Source organism: Enhydra lutris, unplaced genomic scaffold (genome assembly GCF_002288905.1).
Source record: "Enhydra lutris kenyoni isolate GAN:26980312 unplaced genomic scaffold, ASM228890v2 scaffoldscaffold2, whole genome shotgun sequence".
Classification (NCBI taxonomy): domain Eukaryota; kingdom Metazoa; phylum Chordata; class Mammalia; order Carnivora; family Mustelidae; genus Enhydra; species Enhydra lutris.
Window position 1 is genome coordinate 42,352,880 of NW_019154086.1, and position 20,613 is coordinate 42,373,492.

General features: G+C 34.7%; 1 protein-coding gene across 2 annotated transcripts in view; it reads left to right on the forward strand.

Moving 5' to 3' along the window:
- The window catches only part of LOC111148521 (procollagen-lysine,2-oxoglutarate 5-dioxygenase 2), a 96,976-nt gene that overhangs the window by 44,906 nt on the left and 31,457 nt on the right, over nt 1–20,613 (forward strand). For both annotated transcript variants that reach the window (XM_022505145.1, XM_022505154.1), the window contains exons 3-7: nt 1,277–1,413; nt 12,190–12,353; nt 15,569–15,681; nt 18,082–18,145; nt 19,349–19,446. In XM_022505145.1, coding sequence (XP_022360853.1) covers nt 1,277–1,413; nt 12,190–12,353; nt 15,569–15,681; nt 18,082–18,145; nt 19,349–19,446 — 576 coding nt within the window. The remainder of the gene's footprint in view (nt 1–1,276; nt 1,414–12,189; nt 12,354–15,568; nt 15,682–18,081; nt 18,146–19,348; nt 19,447–20,613) is intronic.

Below are 20,613 nucleotides of genomic sequence, written 5' to 3' on the forward strand. Positions count from 1 at the left end.
GTTTATATTTGGTTCAGGGTTTAGTGATATTGGAGCTAATAGTATTTATTTTCTAATAAGCAACAAAACTTAAAGGTAACCTACTGAGTGGGAGAAGATATTTGCAAATGATATATCCAATAAAGAGTTAGTATCCAAAATATATGAAGAACTGATACAACTTAATACTCAAAAAACAAATAATCCAATTTAAAAAAATAGGCAGAAGACATGAACAGACATTTCTCCAAAGAAGGCATCCAGATGACCAACAGATACATGAAAAGATGCTCAACATCACTCATTATCAGGGAAATGCAAATCAAAACTACAATGAGGTATCACATCGCACTTGTCAGAATGGCAAAAATCAAAAACACAAGGGAAAGGAAGTGTTGGCAAGGATGTGGAGAAAAAGGAACCCTCTTGCACTCCTGGTGGGAATACAAACTGATGCAGCTGCTGTGGAAAACAGTACAGAGGTTCCTCAAAAAGTTAAGACTAGAACTACCCTATGACCTGGTAATTGCACTATAGGATTTTTACCCCCCAAATATAAAAACACCAATTCAAGGGATACATGCCCCTTTATGTTTATAGCAGCATTATTTATAATCACCAAACTATGGAAGCAGCCCAGTGTTACCATGCGTTTCCAAAGTGGAAGCCAACTGCTGAGCCTAAGGCAAACAGTGAGAACAGCTGCAAGTTTAGCTTTGATTAACTGTGCTCAGGCAGTTTCTTGCATTGATAAATTATGAAGCTTTTGAGGGTTATGGAAGTTTAAGATTTATAAGGTAAAGTAGGTGACATTGGACCTAATGCCCTCTGTCTTTCCTTGAATGACCCATAATGGTTCAGTAGGAAAATCATCCAAAGGCCCTGTCCAGTAGTTACTGAGCTTTCAGTGTTCATCATACAGATTTCCTGCCAGATTGAAAAGTGTTATGGAAATTTCTGTATTTTCTTTTTTATTTTATCTGAACAAATTAAAAATAAGATATGAGAAATACGGTCCGTGCCCCACCCCCGCACCCCTTGATCTCCTTAGATTAGACTCTCCTTTTGAAATGGTAAAATTGGGAATGGCATTTTATGGGGTGGGTAACATTGAAGAATCATGACCTGACCTGTGCGTCAAGTGTTTTTCTCTGTAGCATCGTGATTTCGTGATTTTGTAAAATGTTGAAAGAGTGGATACTATATCATACTCTACAAGTTGTTAATGACTTCTCGCTTTTATGTTACTGTCATCACTTGAGTTTTACTCAGTGATAAATGTTGATTTCGTTTATAGGTCCTTGGTCAAGGAGAAGAGTGGAGAGGTGGTGATGGAATTAATAGTATTGGAGGGGGCCAGAAAGTGAGATTAATGAAAGAAGTCATGGAACATTATGCCAATCAAGAGGATTTGGTTATTTTGTTTACTGAATGGTAAGAGAAATACTCTATAGATTTTTAAGTTTACATGAAATTATTTTTTAAAAGTGTCAAAATTCATATTTGCAGATTATATATTAAATTATTTTATTCACAAGGAATTATTGTTTAAAAAGTAGATTTTACTCATGATTATAAAACCATGGTCTAATATAATTATGTAATGGATTGAATCTGATGAGTTACTATAAGCAACAATGAGAAAACATGGCATGAGCTAACATTTTTATGAAATTCATATTTTAATCCTAACTTGAGGTAGAAGAAAGATCATGTTGAGCTTTTCTGTTGAGAATAACTCAGTGGATCCTGGTCAACCAGAAAGAAACAGATCATGAAAAGCTATAACTGAGAAATGAGAAAGCCCATTTTTAAAAAGAAAAGCCTTTCCAATTTGTGAATATCTTTTTGCATATTGTTTTACTTTCCTTCTACCTCATTTCAAGTGTCCATTGTACTTCTTTACCTTCTTTCTACAAGTTTTTATAATGTCAAGTTGTCATGAGTTATTAGTGGTTGCTACCTTCTTTCTTCCATTTTTTTCTACCTTTTTATTTTTATTTTTTGGTCATTGATTGCTCATTTCAAATCCCCGTGCACTTTCCTCTGTAACTTAGGACAGCTTTTTTATATCTCTCCCTCAATTTGAGTGCTCGCTTTGGCAGCACATATACTATATCTCTCCCTCAATTTGAAAATCCAAAACCATAATTTATGCAGATATATAAATAAGAAAGACATAAATTTTGAAATGAAAATAGACATAATGAAGTCCTGTTGCCATCAACCATTAAAAGTTGAGAGGCTCTGTATACTTGCTTCTTTAGAATTTCCCTAATGTCTACCAGGAAGGAAATAAAGTTCTGCTTATAGCTAACCTGTTCTTGTAATATGAAATGTGGGATAGCTGTTATCAGCTTGCGTACTGGGAATTTTTCTGCAGAATCTATTATTATATATTTTTTATCCTTGGAAAAAGAGTAGAAAGCTCATAATAACTGTTCAGATGAAATATTAAGTATGTTTTGTTTTAAAATTACCATGGATTTCAAACAACCATTTTGGTGAGCTAGCACTTGCCACATGTACATTTTGATCTTGACTTTAAGGCAAATTCTGCTTGTGAAAGTTACCACGTATGTGCCAGTAATGGTTTTAGACACCCAAGAATCCTTTTGTGTTTTCAGAAGAACCTCTTAACCTCTAACTTTACCCTCCTGCCACATTCCACCTCCTCCCACCACCACTCACAATCTAAGATTTAGCCTTGGGAGAAGCTGATGTAATAAGATGCCATTTGTTTCTCTTTAAGAAAAGGGATACTTTGAGATATCTGAAAACGCTTGAGGTTGCATTTGTTTATTCAGGTGATATGTTAAGATCCAGCTTGACAAAAAAGACAACAGTAGGATTTATTTATTTGGGGGGAGAGGGCAGAGGCAGAGGAAAAGAGAGTCTTTTTTTTTTTTTTAATTTTTTGTATTAGAGAGAGAGAGCGAGAGAACACAAGCAGAGGGAGCAGCAGAGGGAGAAGGAGAATCAGGCTCCCCAGTGAGCACAGAGCCCAATGGGGGACTTAGTTCCAGGACCCCGAGATCATGACCTGAGCCAAAGATAGGCACTTAACCAACTGAGCCACCCAGGTACTCTGAGACGGAGAATCTTAAGCAGGCTCCATACCCAGCACAGAGCCCAATGCAGGGCTTGATTTCACAACCCTGAGATTATGACCTGAGGCAAAATCAAGAGTTGGTTGCTTAACCAATTGAGCCACCCAGATGCCCTTTAGAACATTTCCAGTACCTCCAAATAATCCCTTGTGTTATTTAGATAGGTTTTCGTGAATTAATTTGGAAACAATTTATAACATTTCTTCCATGGGAATATGTATTCTAAACTGTCTTTTGGATGAACATTTAAAATTAAGAGACTAGATATTTATAAATGTACTCTATAGGGTAAGATTTATCATGTTTAATTTAGATATAAACAAATATTTGTCAAGGGTTTGGGTTCTTTTTTTTTTAAGATCTTTTTTATTTTTTATTTTTTATTTTTTATTTTTTATAAACATATGATACATTTTTATCCCCAGGGGTACAGGTCTGTGAATTGCCAGGTTTACACACTTCACAGCACTCACCATAGCACATACCCTCCCCAATGTCCATAATCCCACCCCCCCTCTCCCAACCCCCCTCCGCCCATCAACCCTCAGTTTATTTTGTGAGATTAAGAGTCACTTATGGTTTGTCTCCCTCCCAATCCCATCTTGTTTCATTTACTCTTCTCCTACCCCCTTAACAAGGGTTTGGGTTCTTAAAATGAAAACTGAAGCTATTCGTTTAAGAAAGTACTACAAACTTTTTTCAAGTTATTTCATACTGTAGTGTGTGTATGTCTGTGTATATGTGTGAATATAATTTAGATGTTTTATAAATCTGACACTCTCTCCTTGATTAGAGCAACTACCAATAATTATAATGAATTTGATGACTTGTAACTGAGGAGTGTGAGGAGTTCTTTTGGGATTGACTCATTACGATTTTGAGGACAAATATTGTAGCTTGGTAGCTGCATATTCCCTTAAGGAGAAAAATTATTCCATAATGATTTTATAATTCACCTTAATCAAGGTATCTGAGCCCTTTGAGTTGTATTACAAGGTACCTTGCGTTACTTTTAGAATTACCTTGTAAATTATGTGTTTCTTTTACTTTAGTCACACTGAAGACAGATGGTCAGATCTAATAATCATTACATAGTAAACAGGGTTTTTTTCCTTTTTTTTAGAATAATTTATAGACCAGTATGTAACAAAGTGTTTAATTATGAGTAAATTAGATATAAATTGAATATCTCCACAGGCTTGTTCTGTACTAGATACAGTAAATTATAAACCAGCAGAATCCAGACCCCAAAATAAGCATGAGGTAGAATATTTTGGGTATCAGATTAATGTCCAATGAAAACCTTGGTTATTTCTTTTATTCTTTTTCTTTTAGACTTAAGAAAATTCCTTTTTTAAAAATTTGTTTCATTTTTTCAGTGTTCCAAGATTCCTTAGAAGTAATTAGAAATAAAGTTGGTATAATTATTTGAGTTTGAATTTGGACAGAACAGAAATTTCTATTTTTTTGGTGGTGTTGAATATAATGGCATTAAACAGAATGCAGATGGTGCTGCATTTTGAAAGACTCCCAATATGTGAGATATTTAAAAGACTTATTTGGTGGTGGTTATTGGCCTCACCAAAGAGGAGTATTTCCTTTATGAAAATATCAAGGACTTTGGTAGATAGAGACTCCTTCGTTCATTTAAGTATTTGTTTAAATATAATTAACTCTATGACTTTGAGGTAAGATAAAGGAATTGACTTTGCTGTTTATAAGCTCTTGCTATCTAATGATGTTGGTAAGGAAGACTGAACTTAAAAAATTAGAATTATAGTAAATGTTACAATACAGAAGTCAATATAGAATTAAAATGAATATAAAGTAAAGCCATTATTATAGTAGTTTTCTAGTTGGGCTCTGTTCTGGGACATGGATTGAGGATAAGTAGCATTGCTTGAAAATGCAGGGATAATCTTAGTCATACAAATCTTTTCTGTTAATGTGTATGCCTTACCCCTTGTATATTGCTAGCTTCCGTTCACTTACCATGTTGGATTCTAATTCTCCTTATTTCCAGGCAGTGAAGTTGGGGGATGTACCTGATTTAAATATTGTCTGGGTAAATAGCAAGGTATCCATAAATATTAGCTAACAGAAACTTGCATTAAAAGAGCGAGGAATAGCTCTTACAAGAGGAGAAATATAGTGGATGTTTTGAACTGTTTTTAATGTTTTTTAAAGATTTACTTATTTATTTTTGAGAGAGAGTAGGGGAGGATCAGAGGGAGAGACAGCCCCAAGCAGAATCCCCGCTGAGAGTGGAGCCCGACGTGGGGCTCGATCCTACAACCCTGAGCCAAAACCAAGAGTCAGCACTTAACCAACTGCACCACCCAGTGCCCTGTAACTATTTTTAAAGATGGATTTTCTTCATTCATTTAGAGAAACAAAATGATTTATAAAGGAAGGAAAGCATCCAAATTTTCTAAATCTCAAAGATTGAAATTATTAGAAAAACAAATTTTGATTGTCAGAAGTCATGAAAATGATGCTTCTGGTCTTCCATATTTAGGCCAATGTTTCTTTTTTTTACTTATCTAAATATTATTTTGCTGAGAAAGTGAGGTAAGTGGAAAGACTTTTCACTTTATATTTAGTATGCATGTCTTAAGCACAAGCTGTGACCTAGGGATTAAACTTAACACTACGAAAAAGATAAACAGATCCCACACTCAAGGAATTCACGTTATACTAATTTTGCAAATAAAACTGAACAGACCTAATTTGAAAGAAATAATATGTCTCCGAATGTTTGGATGTTAAAAAAAATTGCATTTTGGCATACTCTCTTTAGAATCATTTACTTTTAGAAAATTGTCAAAGATTATGTTTTATTGATTGTTTTGGTTATTATTTATAAAAATATTTTTATGATTTTATTGTTGTCATAAATATAATTTATATTATTCATTTAATAGATGACCAGATCCTATCTATTTTATTCTATGAAATAAGTATTTTATCCTTTCGTAGTTCAGGTTACATACCCAATATGCCTGCAGTTTTTGTTTATACAGAAGACACAATAAAAATTTTCTGAAAGCAAAGCTTTCCAAGTATGATGACTATAATTTTAACCAACTATGGCAGATTTGTTTGATGGACTCCTCCTTCCTGGCAGTGATGACAATTTAAGTGTGCTGACACAAAGAACCTATTCATTAGCAATGGACAACATTTCCTTATATTAGTATGAAAAAAGGGCAAAGTGTATCACAGTTCTTAGTTCTAGTATTGCTTTTTTCTTTTTTTCCCTTTTTTGAATGGAAGATTGAAATCATTAGCTGTCACTTAAATATATTGCACTGCCTTCTGGCTCATCCAGAATAGTCTGAAATATGGTTAGGAATTTTGTAGGAAATGAGTGACTTGTTTTTTTCAAATTGTTCAAATGTTCTTGTTAATATTTACCGAATGTTGGAATGAAGATGAAATAAATTATATGCAAAAGAAGCATTGGGTGTTTATATATATATATGTATGTTTATATATTATCTGTCTATATGTAAATTGATATATGATACTCTCATATGGCATTAATTTGCCTGTGTATATATGTATACAAATACACGTGTGTGTGTATAATATGTAACATATATATATATATATATATATTTTTTTTTTTTTTTCAAACCAGATTGCCTACTCCTTGAAGTTTGTTCTTTTGAGTAAACATATATTAAGTATCTGTTATGTGCAAAATACGGTGCTAGCCCCCATGGTTGGAACTGGAATCAGGGAGAAAGGGCTGAGTGGGACAGAAGTCTTGCCCCTGGATACATTTTTCCATCCATAGCTCTATAAATATTGTATCTGGCATGTCGTAGCTGCATAATAATAAGTTAGGGGGATTTTTGAAAGTTTTTTTTTTAATTCCTTCATCAATTTACTGAATATTTACTGTGTACTAAATATGTGTCAGATTTAAAAGTTCTCATGTTGCAGAGATAAATTTAACTATTATTTAAATGTAGAGGAAATTTTTTCATTTAATTAACCTAACCTTTTGACTTTTTATTTTCCCAATATGGAGAGTGACCCAGAAACAAGTAGTAGTGACTCGTGGCCTCACAGGTAGCTAGCTAGCAGCTTGAGTAGTTTGGTGTCTTGGTGCCATGCCTGCCTTGTCTGCCTTCTTTGTTAGGTTACTCCAGCGCTAGCCACTCAGAAAACAGTCTGGAGAAAATGACTCTCTAGCACGGCAGTGTCCTCATTAACTTCTACCTCTACCCAACCTCAGTAAGAATTCTGTACAGGAAATGAAAGTCTATACCATTTGGAGAAAAAAGTCTCCCAGTAATATTTAGTTTTTAAAATAGTACCCACTTTTTAAGAGCTAATTCCTACCCCTTCCTTTAGAATTCTTACAGTAAATTTATTTATCATTTTATACTGTGCTTTTATTGTAATGTATTTTGTAGGTTCTACTGAGTCGATGTTGTTTAAAAAATATTTATTTATTTTTTTACGTAGGCTCCACACCCAGTGTGGGATTCGAACTCATAACCCTGAGATCAGGAGTTGCGTGCTCTACTGACTGAGCTAGCCAGGCATCCCTGGTTGACAGTTTTAAGTGCTTTTTTTTTTTCAGGGAGAGGGGACAGTGGTGTTTCATAGTACTGGTTTGTGGTATTATCTATAGAAATATTGACGTATATTAAGGTGAGGACGTGATTAAAGGTGTGTTGCTACTTGTGTGCTTCAGTTTCATTAGACTTCAGCTTTTAAATGCTAGCTGCTAGTAGTTTGGGTGATTATAACTTTTGGCTTAAGTTTGTGTCAGTGATGAAGAAATTGTTGGATTGGGGAGGAACAAATAAATAAAATTAGGGAACACTTCTGTTGTTTTCTTTTCTGGCTACCCAGTAACTTTTGCTTCTTGTTAAGACTGGGGATGACTCATTCATTCATTTGTTTGTTCATTCATTTGTTCAACAAATACTATCTTCAAAATACAAGGCATAGGGGAATACATGGATAAATAAAGATGTGGATCTGGCCAATGAAGGAAGAACAGGCAGTCTAGTATAAAATAGGCATTCCTAGCATGAAGAGCAAGAAATAAAATGTTTCATGAGAGGGGAAACGAAAAGAGCTGTGGGAGTTAAAAGAAAGGGAGTGATCTTTTCCATTTAGGCTGATCCACTAGAAGTTTTTAGAAGAGGTGAGATTTGAAATGGGCCTCAAGAGTGAATGGTGTGGACCCAACTGGGAAAAGATATGCTAATTGGATGGAACATTATGAGTAAACACAGATGATAGATCGAATAATTCAGTCTGGTCTCAGAACAGGTTACTTAATGGAATGTTATTATTGTGATGCTGATTACTTTAGACCTTATTCCAAGGTCAGGGATTGGTAAACCATGGTGTAGCTTACTTCTTATTTTTATAAATAGTTTTATTGGAACACAGATATGTCCATTGCTTCTGGCTGCTTGTGCATCACAACAGCAGAATTGTGTCCTTGAAAAGGAGACCATATTGCCCTCAAAGCCAAAAGTATTTTCTGTAAAAGGCTAGATAGTAATTATTTGTAGAGTCCTGCTTTAGACCTAGTTGAGAACCACTGATCCAGTCTTGGCTGGAATGGTTTTCAGGAGAGTTTATTTGACAATCCTTATCAGAAGTGGAGTGGAGATAGGTAATGTGGGGGCTCGTAGGGTTTTTGAATCAATCTAGTCCAGTGTCTTCTAGAGAGAGTGGAGAAGATTTGAATGCTAAATAGATTAAGTAGATGGAATCAGTAGGATTTGGTGAAATATTTGATGAGAGAGGCTGTAGAAAGGGAGGAGGCAAGGCTGGAGGAAAGATTTTCAACTTGGGTGACTGGGTGGTTGATGGTGCCACAGAAACAGGGAACACAGAAGGACAAACGCTTGTAAATATTTGAATGAACTGTTGGAGATAGAATGCTGACATGTCTGTTAGAGAACTCAATATGACCACATAAGGTGGGACCTTATAGTTTTTGCAGGACCCAGGAATTTTTACCAGAGTTAAGTATGGAAAAATTTTATTATTCCTATTTAAATGGACCAAATTCCTATGAGAATTATTTTTGTGACTGTTGTGCATTTTTTAAAAATTTGATTGTTTGGTTTGTTCTGGCCAAAGTAATTTTAAGTAGAAAAACTTTCTTCCCTTTGAAAAGTTTTAAATCAATTTAGAGGACTTTTCTAAAGTACTTAAACACAGAAATAACAATGCGACTAAAATACGATGGGAAAGTTTTAGCAACCTTAAGTTTTTATCCAGATTCTTACTTGAATTATGTGAATGTAATTTTTGCACTTACATTTTACTTTAAAATAATTGGTTTTTGTTATAAAGATAAAGCATACTTATAAACCACTGAATCATAAAAGTAAAAGTTGCTACAAATCCTCCTTTTCAAGTTACTGGTTTTTGCTATTAGTTTGAGACATACAATGTGGATACTATATCCTTCACTAGGATTATAAAGACAGAAAGTTCTCACTTTCCAAATGTGTATTTATACCTCTAAAGACACAATGCTACCTGCAAAATTTCTGAGTCAGTTGGCCTCAGTATCCAATCATGTGATTCTCTGACAAAATAAGCCCTTTTTCCTATGTCCAGACAATGTATTGGGGTTCTTCTGCAACTTGTAGGTCAGTCTCTATCTCAGAAGTTTTAATTTATTTGCCTCGCTTCTTGAGACTCAGTTACCTATGATACTGGTCTTCTTTCCTAATCTTTAATATTAAAAAGAATATATCAACAACTGGTAGTCTTCAGGAAAGTAACCCTGTTAGAAAAGATAGGATTATCTTAGTAGGCAGAAATCTAAAGTGGTCATACTGAGGAGCTAGGTTGTACCTGTTTATAAGAAAAAGAGGAAATTGATATTTTTAAAGTATTATTTTGTGTAGTCAGATTCAGTTTTTTAAATCAACAGGGAAAATTTAGTTTGAGGTTTTAGTCAGAACATATTTATTCTGATTTAAAATTTACCTTAACACACGTGTATATAAAAATAAAATTATTTTAAATTACGGATTGGTATAAAGTTAAAAGTGAGTTTTTCTCTTGCCTTTCCCATTACTACAGTCTCTTCTAGTAACAATAATGTTAATTTTCACTTCAGTGAGTGCTTATAATGTGTCATGTATTGTTCTTAACTTTTTGTTTTTTTTTTTTTTTCAATAACTCAATGACATCAGTGCTCCCGTCTCCTATGTTCTACATGAAGAAATAGAAGCATAAAGAGTTTAATTAACTGGTTTAAGGTTACTTAGATAGCATGTGGCAGAGCTGAAATTAGAAACCCAACTAGCAGACTTCAAATTGCATGACCTCAGTCCCTTTATGAATATGTTATTAATAGTATTATTAATAGTACTAACAGAAGCTTGCCAATTGATTCTGGAAGAAAGAAAAAGCTATGTATCAAAATGTGTATATATAGACATGTTTTAATTTTGAGGTACTGTTTTCTGTAACTGAAGAAAAAAACAGATCATAAAATTTAAATCCTCTAGAACAATATAAAATGAAAAGAAATAGTCTATCTCTCTGATCCCAGCCTTATTTTTACTTTTTAAAAAAATTGGCTGGGCACAATTACTAAATTGAGTTGCACATTAGCAACATTTTAACTCTCTCAGTTTTGCTTTAAGATTCAAAAGTGTGCTATATGGTGAGGGTGTGTGTATGTCAAGTATTTGTTACTTGTGAAGTGTAGTTCACCATGAAAGCAGAAGAAAGAGAGGGAAGGAGCAGAGGGCAAGCAGCTTCCTTTGTAAAGTACAGGACCTGGAGATTACAGAAGCACACCAGTTCCGCTCACATCCCACGGGACAGACGTAATCATGTGGCCACATCTAGCTTCAGAGTAGTCTTTAGCAGGATGGCCATGTGCCCAGTTAACACAGGGGGATTCCATTACTCAAATAAAGGCTCAGGAAAGTATATGGGGGTCAGTCAGCATTTCTGCCACAAGGATAAACTTAACACTATTCTTGCTAAAGCAATTTTTAAAACTTCATGGGGTTTTTACTTTGACAGAGATGAGCAATAGTGTGTTTTATTTTGATAAAATAATTCACATCTAGAAAGTTCTTAAATCTTGCCTGATGCATTATTACTGTCTTGGCATATTAACAAGCTCTTTGAGAGCAAGGGTGGCTGGGAAAGGCAGTGGAAGAGCCTCCTTACTCCTCCACTCACATATCACAGCGTGACTCTAGACTATCAGCTTGTAGGAAGACTTGGTGCTGAATTCATGAACATTTGTTTGTTCTTATCATTTGCTGCCTGGGATGTCAGGTCAATAAATTATGATCTTTAGAAACTTTCGGTCTTGAGGTACTCTGATGTGGAAAAAAAAAAAAGGATGCCAAAGAATTTGTGGGTTATAACGAAAACAATTTTTTTTGCAGAGTGGAAGCATATCAGGTGGTGGCTGTTAACACTTCCTATTTTGTTAATCATTATCATTTTGTGAATGAACAATGAGCAATAATGTCTCCAGAAAAATCAGTGAAACCATAGGCATTAAATTCTAGTGTCAACTTTTAGACTTTTTTTTTTTCAAATTTATTGAGCTTTAAAAAGATGCAGTTGTCTAAACACTTTTAAGATTTTAGGCTAAATAGTGATTCAAATATAAATTTATATAGGTGATATTGAGTAGTTGAACACATTTCATCAAAGATAATAAAATCTTCAGACATTATAATGGATGGGTACAAATTACATTGAAATGTTAGGTAATTATAATGGCAGCTTCTTTTACATCTATATTTTATTAAGTTCTATAGCGAGTTATTGATTTCTTAACCTTTCAGCACTGTTTTAGCATTTTCATTTGGGGGGATACTAAGCTAGTACTAAAAAAAGTTGTCTTTGTTTGGACTTCATTTGCCAGTGTAATGTAAACATGAATAATTTAGTACAATCCATATAATTTAACTTGAGGGAAAATTGTTTGGGAGTATTCTGTAAATAGCTGGTATTAATCTTAGGTTGGATTTTAAATTCTAACTTTATTAGTGACTATTTCTTGGTTTATGTGCCTAAATTCTCACAAGTGTATTTTAAAACTTCTTTTTCCCCCCTCATTAAACAGCTTTAATGTCATATTTGCTGGTGGTCCAGAAGAAGTTCTAAAAAAGTTCCAAAAGTCAAACCACAAAGTTGTGTTTGCAGCAGATGGAATTCTGTGGCCAGATAAAAGACTAGCAGACAAGTATCCCATTGTGCACATTGGGAAACGCTACCTGAATTCGGGAGGTGGGTAAGATACTGGCAGAGAAGTTTAATGCTAGTCACAGAAAATTATAAAGATTGATGAAACAACCTTTTTTTTTTAAGTTTTTAAATTTTTTTATTAACATATAATGTATTATTAGCCCCAGGGGTACAGGTCTGTGAATCGCCAGGTTTACACACTTCACAGCACTCACCATAGCACATACCCTCCCCATTGTCCTTAGAAACAACCTTTTTTTGATATATGTAGCTATAGACATGAAACTTTAAATAACCATTATCTTTTTTATTACTATGAAAAAATATATCAGTTTAGAATCCATGGCGTGTTTTGTAGTTGACAAAAGGTTTTCCACATATCATATCAAATGATACTCCTAACAAAACTAAGCAGTATAAATATTATTTCCATATTGAAAGTGGGAAAATCCATGTTCCCCTATTTAAGTGACTTTTCCTAAAGACATTCAGTTGTTCAAGGAAAAACAGCATGGATTCGGGTCTTCTGATCATAGTTTGATGGAGAATTTTCTGGCTATAGGATAATGGATTTAGTAAGTTCCCATACTTAGGAAAAAGTGCAAGCTACAATTATGTAGCTGTAAAAATAGGCATTACTTAATTTTATCTATATTTTAAATATATCAGAGTCACTAGTCAAAAAGTTCGGCATTGAGTATCTGGGTATAAAGTACTGCATTAGCTTTAATCATGGATTAAAGGAACAAATTATTACATTTTCCCTCTCCTTTCAAAAAATAAAATAAAACTGACTTTGGGCATTATTATGACTCCAAAATGTTTTCCTTAGACTGAGATTAATATAAACATATGACCAGAAGATGTGACCAAATAGGATGGGGGACATGTTAGAAAAACGGTTTGGATGGCATTTGCAAGCCACAGTGGGAAAACAAATTTTTGGGGGTGATTTGCATGTATATAACTGATGCTATTCAGTCTAGTTCAAGTAAGTACTACTTGAGGTAACAACATTTTTGGATTCTAGGCTCTGCTCAAGCTGCTTATAGCAATGAAACCTTTAGCAAGTAATATAGTTTCTCTGAGATGCCTCAATGCCAGATCTGTTTACCCACAATATATTTTAGCAACCCATTCCCATAGTTGTACTCTGGAACTTTGTCAGCCCCTTATAAATACTTTCTGAAACCTTAAATTCCAGTTTGTATTGCCTAGTTTCAGCTCACTTTTTCTCTCCATCTCAATACAACCATAGTTTATCGTTTGGGGGATCTCTTGATCATTTTATTATTCTCCCAATCTATCTACCACGTTTGGATTTTACTTCCACATTCAAGTCAGAACCTAGGTTTTCTCAGATTGGTCACTCCGACCTCATTGCCTTAGCCATCTTTTCCTCTTAGATTTACAGTTTTATATACTGATGAAGCCTTTCCTAAGATTGTTGCTCACTTTTCATGTCTCTGTCTGAATTCTCAATTATGGATTGGTGCAACTTCTACTTCCAAACTGTCAGGTTCTCAGTAACACACAGCTTTTAATTTATCTGATGTCCTAGATTGTTTAAAAACCATTTAGCTATGGACCTCTGGGAGAAGTTTTATTTTATATATATTAATTTTTCTAAACATGACATATGTAGTAAAATATCATATGTAAATTCATCTAGATATTGATATATTTATTCAGGAATCTAAATTTCAGACAGATGTACAGTGCTGTGGAAACAGCGGAAGACTAGCAAGTGAGTGCCTTTATGAGCTAGTTTAATTAAGGAAAAGGTGCTTTTAAGTGGGAAAGAGATCATATAAGGACATCAAAACATGATTTTTGTGCTTTCTATAGTCATAGTAATTAAAGTGATGCTAGGAAATCTAAATATATTCAATAAAGTGTATGTAATTTCATGAATGGGGAGTTATTTAAGGGACAAGAGTTTTGTTTGTGATTTTATCATTTAGTTTAAAAATATGTGTCATGGAAAGAAAACATGTTTCCTAATCAGGAAAATTTCAGAATGTTATAAACATAATATGGCAGTTTAATAAAAAATATAAATCATATGAAATATGTCTCACATAATTTGAAAATAGATGGAATTTCTTTTTAATTTTGAAATAGATTTATAAAAAGGATAAGAGAAACTAATTTTTGAAAAACAGCAATATAAGCCTTTGGAAAATGTTATGTGTCACTACTTGGACATATTTTTCATCATAGTAGTTGGGTCATAGGAATTAAAAATACAGTATTTTTCAGTGTTTTAGAATTTTTTAGTTTGATGAAAATAGTAAGAATGAGCAACCAATGATTGGTTTAAGCATGTTTTCATTTTGTCTTGTTTTCTCTAAGTAACATTATTCCTAGGTTATTTCTTTTCATTCTTTCATTCCTACAAGGAAATTTTAATATTGAGGGTAAAAAATTAGGTTTTCTTTCAATTCAAGGAGTAACAATTGGTCCCTTTTTAAAAGTATTGCATGTCAATGAAACATCGCATCTTGGCTGCATTTCTGAAATGGAGAGGAAGATTCAAAAGGGGGGAAAATGATCCTTTTGTCTGTGTCTTTTATAGACAACTGTTAGTGGCAAATTTAATACTTATGCTCGAAGGCCAAGGGGAACAATCCAATTTTAGACTTCCTTCTCCAGACTATGACACACAAAATCTTGCCAGAAAATGGTTTAGCAGGTACAATAATGACTAGTTCAAGGAAAGGAAAAATTCCCAAAATGGCCCAGATATAGAATTTCCTTGAGATGTTTGCAGTCAGTGACATTTCCAACATTCCTTTGATTTTGTTAGCATCACTGGCACTGACATTAAAACCACTGTAGTAGAGACTTTTTTTTTTTCCAGAAACAGTGAATTCTCTCCAAAGGATTCAAGAAAGAGCATTTTAGAAGGTCAAGAAGAAAATTCTCTGTCTTATTCTGTTCTTTTCCTAGTAACTTTTTCCCTTAGGGGCTTTGGAAAACATTACTCCCTCTCTTGTGACAATTAATTTTGGGAATGTGTTTATGTGAGTCTCTGATTTGTAGTTGGTGATAGTAAAAACTCATTCTATTTTAGTTTATATATAAAACAAACAATGCTCAATAACATTTTTTTCATGGTGAGCTGTAAAATTCCAACCTAAGGATTAGGCCTAATGGCTTTACAATTCTATGCAACTGGTCAGTGGAATTAATAGACACAAGTTTTGATCTTTGACTACTAAGTTCTCTAATCTCACTAATCTGTTATATTGCAGGATTTATTGGTTATGCTCCATATATCAACAAGATTGTTCAACAATGGAATCTCCAGGATAATGATGATGATCAGCTATTTTACACCAAAATTTACATTGATCCACTGAAGAGGGTATGGAATAGCTCCCATTTTCAATGTAACCTCCTTGTTTAAGATGGCTACTGGAGCTCCAGCCATTGCATCCATATTCTAGGCAGTTAACAGGCAAAATAGTAAATAAAGGGCCATCTCAGTTGTATCAACTCTCTTTAAATAACCTTTCTAGAAGAAAAAAAAATTCTCTTTTCTTTGACCAGAACATATTTATGTGGCTATGCACAATATGGAAAGAAAATGTTGGCCTTTATTTCAAGCAGAAACATCCTACTGAAAATCTGAGTTCTGTTATTAAGGAAGGGAATGTAGGGACAATAGCTGTGTTACCAGTCCCTGAGAGAACAATCCTGAGATTGATTTAAATGAAACCTTGGAGAAAACTAAAACCAAAGTTCCCTAATTTGAGAATATTTTTAGTATATTTACGTAATGTAAGTTAATGTTTCATAAATTCACTGTATGTAACTGATATAGGTTAGAACTGACATAGTTCTCAAGTGTCCTGAATTGTATAATTTGTAGGTCGTATTACTCTAAACAAGTTTTTTAAAGTATACTTTATGGTGAGTTTCCAACTCAAGCTGTTTCTGTTCCTTAGATAAACAGTTCAATCATCTAAATATTTTCATTAGACACTTAATACTGAAGAAACCTTATTCTTAAAATGTTTATTTTTCTTCATCTCTGTTTTTTGCTTTCCCACTTATGTGCTTGACAGAGCAAGCCTGAGGACTTGCTTTTAATCTGGGAGGAGAGACCTACTGTTGGCATGAGTTCTAGCCCATGAAGCATCATGCTTGTCTTTCTCAGTGTAATTCAACTATGAATGTACTTTGAGTCTTATTAGTTGTTTTTGCTTCAGGATGCTTTCTCTGAACTCTCACTGCTGAGTCCATAATATTTTTAGTCGTATAAATCCTGTTTAAGATTTTTTCGGGACTCTGGACTTTGGAAAACAAACTGAGAGTTGCAGAAGGGAAGGGGGTGAGAGGATAGGGTAGCCGAGTGATGGGTATTAAGGAGGGCACATGTGGTGATGAGCACTGGGTGTTATACACAATTAATGAATCATTGAACACTACATCAAAAACTAATGATGCACCATATATTGGCTAATTGAACTTAAAAAAAAAAAAGATTCTCTGGCAGCATAAAATTTTATCTGGTTAGCATGTGTCCTAGTCTGTTTGTCATAACAAAATACCATAGATTGTTCTGGAGGCTGCAAGTCCTAGATCAGGGTGCCAGCTTGGTTGGTTTCCGGTGTAGACTCTCTTTCTGGCTTGTAGACAACAGCAGCTTCTTGCCCTGTCCTCTCATGCTGAAGAGAGAGAGACACACACACAGAGACACAAAGGCACACTCATACATACATGAAGAGAGTGAGAGAGTATATATGAACTCTTTGGTGTCTCTTCTTATATAGACATTAATTCTATCATGAGGACATCGCCCTCATGACCTCAGTTTAATCCTAATTACTTCCCAAAGGCCCTGTCTCTAAATACCAACCATCACATTGTAGATTAGGGCTTCATATGAATTTTGAGGGGACACAAACATCAGTCTCTAACAATATACAACTTCAATTTTAGGAGAATTATTATACAGAGAAATGTAGCTGAAAAACTGGTATGTTGAGAATCATAAAGTTTGTAAAGCAGATTAATCTTTATGATTACACTGATTAATTTAAACCTATTGTAGCAGTTGGATTGGGGATTATGCTGCAATAATAATCCCAATCCCAAGAGTTTAACACAACAGAGGTCTGATTCTCCTGTGCTACATCCACTGTAGGTCAGTAGAGGGTTTCTGCTTACTGTTTTCACCTGGGACCCGGGCTGATGGAGCAGCTATCTTAGACTTTACTAGTGCATGTGCCAGAGAGAGAGCACATTTAGGGTCTCAAACTGGAAGCTCCAGGTTAGAAGCAAAATATTTCAGCTCTGCTAAAAGTCACTGGTCAGAATTAGTCATAAGGTAAGGAAGTGGAAATATTTGGAGGGTAGCATGAATACTTTGCCATTCCCTTTATCCTTTAATCCAATCAACTATAAAATTACAGTCTTGGGGCGCCTGGGTGGCTCAGTGGGTTAAGCCTCTGCCTTCGGCTCAGGTCATGGTCTCAGGGTCCTGGGATCGAGCCCCACATCGGGCTCTCTGCTCAGCAGAGAGCCTGCTTCCCTTCCTCTCTCTCTCTGCCTGCCTCTCTGCCTACTTGTGATCTCTGTCAAATAACTAAATAAAATCTTAAAAAAAAAAATTACAGTCTTTCTGTCTTTCAGAAGAATATTGCTGGAAAAATTTACAAATAAGATCCTTAAAATCTGCAAAAAATAAAATATAGTAACATGATAGTGTTGTTTGCATATTTGTTGTCATTTTCAATGGTATCTGTATTCTCCTTTTTAGGAAGCTATTAACATCACATTGGATCACAAATGCAAAATTTTCCAGGCTTTAAACGGAGCTGTAGGTATGTTTCTTAAATACTGAATTGCTCATGTATACAAATGAATACCTTTGTTTTCAACTGTCTGTCCTTTGTCATATCCATTTTGGGGGTATGATTAAGGTTTATTGTATAGATATTACCACTTTTAAAAAATAATGGACTTGAGCTTAGCTTGATATAGTGAAATTCATTTACTTAAAATCATGTCCTAAGACTAGTGCAAAAAAAGATAAGCTTCTAGCTTTAGGTAATTTAGAATTTAGTATTTCACCATCTGGAGACTGTAGATATATTTTTAAGTTAATTATACCTTATTATTACACATTTTTCAGTATAAATTCTTCATATTGTGAATAATCAGGAGTATGAGTATTAGAGTACTTTACCTAGCTGAAGGTAACTGGTAACCAGGCACATATACTATGGAATGTGTGGGTGTTTGTGTGTCTGTGTTTTTGTGTGCCTATGCACGTATGCCTGTGTTTGTTTTCCTTGATAGACATATATCTTAACAAAAATATACTAATACATCAATTAATTAATATATTAAAAATAAAAACACATTAATTCATTAATGCATTAATACTTTAAACATTAAAAATATATTGCAACTCAGTACAACTCTTCAAGGCAGTGCATACGCTATAAAGTTTCTCAGGATGAAAGCATTTAGTTTGCAGTGTTTAGAAAATGTGAGGAAAAGAACTGGGAAACAATACCACCTGACCTGTGTATTCCTGGAATTGGCATTAGGCCTGATTTTCAAGAACTGGCAATGCTCTCAATGATGTCCAACTGTGGAGACCTTGCTTATGTCTGGCAGTGTTCTATTTCCCATATTTATGTTGTTATTATCATCATAATAACTTTGAAAGGCAGGCAAGGATCCCATTTCACAGTTGAATCAATTCAATTATGCAGTTCATCCTGGATCACATTACTATCAAGAGTCCTTGGGGGCAGGATTACAAAGAAGCTTTTCTTCTGCTGGAAACCTCAGTGGCTTAGCACCTCAGTTTGCTGGTGGCGGGCTGGAGTGATTGAAGTGCTCTCTGGTGTAGCATAGGCAAAATTCATAGAAATGTTGTGGCACATGGAATGGCACTTGCGGGAAATTCTCTAACAACCAGAAGATATAGAATAATGTACACACATATATGTATATATGAATACACACACATTTTAAATGACTAAAATCTGTTTTTTTTTTCCTTTTTAACCCAGATGAAGTTGTTTTGAGATTTGAAAATGGCAAAGCCAGAGCTAAGAATGTATTTTATGAAACCTTACCAGTGGCAGTTAATGGAAATGGACCCACCAAGGTGAGTCACAGTGATTTTTCCCCATTTCTTTATTTCTTGGAGATAGACTTTAGAGCAATATATAGAATGTCCTCTTCTCCTTCTCCTTCACCCCCTTCCCTTCCCTTCTTCACCTTCTCCTCGTCCTTTCTTTTTTAGTGTCTTTAAGAGGCTCTATTTTGATGCTAGCAATCTACTAGCTTCATCTTTTACACTGTAAATTATGTGGTTTCCTTCAGATTCATCCAACTGATGATATCTCCTAAGCAAACTGATACCTTTTCATTCTGTTTTTAACACATTTCACTTTAGTGTTTAGTAATAACAGCAAACAAGAGAATAAGCCGTATTTCCCTCATACAGGATATCCTATCTGAATGGGAAATGTTCAGGTCTGTAAGTCACCATTTTCTTGCTTAACAACTCTGTTGAGATTGAGGTGTAACTTTTTATGGCCGGACGCTTCTTGCACTTATGCTGTACGAAGGTTGCTGGGTTATAATTGACAAAGACTTAATGTGACTAATGAAATTTTGGATCCTTTTCAAATATATATAATTGAGCTTGCTGAAAATGTTATTGAGAGAAAAATTCATGGATAAGTTTGGTAGTTATCTATCTATCATTTAGGTATCTATTTCATAAAAACTGCTTAAAGCAGTGTTATGAGATACTGAGATGCCTAGTTTACTCACAAGTCCCTAGAAAAATTAACAGATCTGCACTGTGGGAAGAGGGGATAGGGTGATGTCTGCTGTTTCAGAGGACTGAGTAGTCTGGAATTCCAATGTAAGCTATATGGATGGGAAGAAATGCAAGGGGAAGCCCACACTGGCAGCTTTTCCATGATCAAATTGGAAGAAGTAGATTCCTCTTCTCCTCTGGTTAATCTTTCTGCCTTGCTTTTTGTCCCATTCCAGCCCTCCTGCAAATCCCTCTTGCTGGGTGAGTAAGGACTCTCAATCTTGGATCAGTTTTCCTTGCTTTATCCTCTCATACTCATCAGCATTTTAAAGATCCTCTAGTTTTTCCCATTTTAAAACAAAACGGAGCCAGCACGAACTGAAACATCCTCCTCAATCCCCTTGCCTTCCATCCTGTGCAACTGAAACATCCTCCTCAATCCCCTTGCCTTCCATCCTGTGCAACTGAAACATCCTCCTCAATCCCCTTGCCTTCCATCCTGTG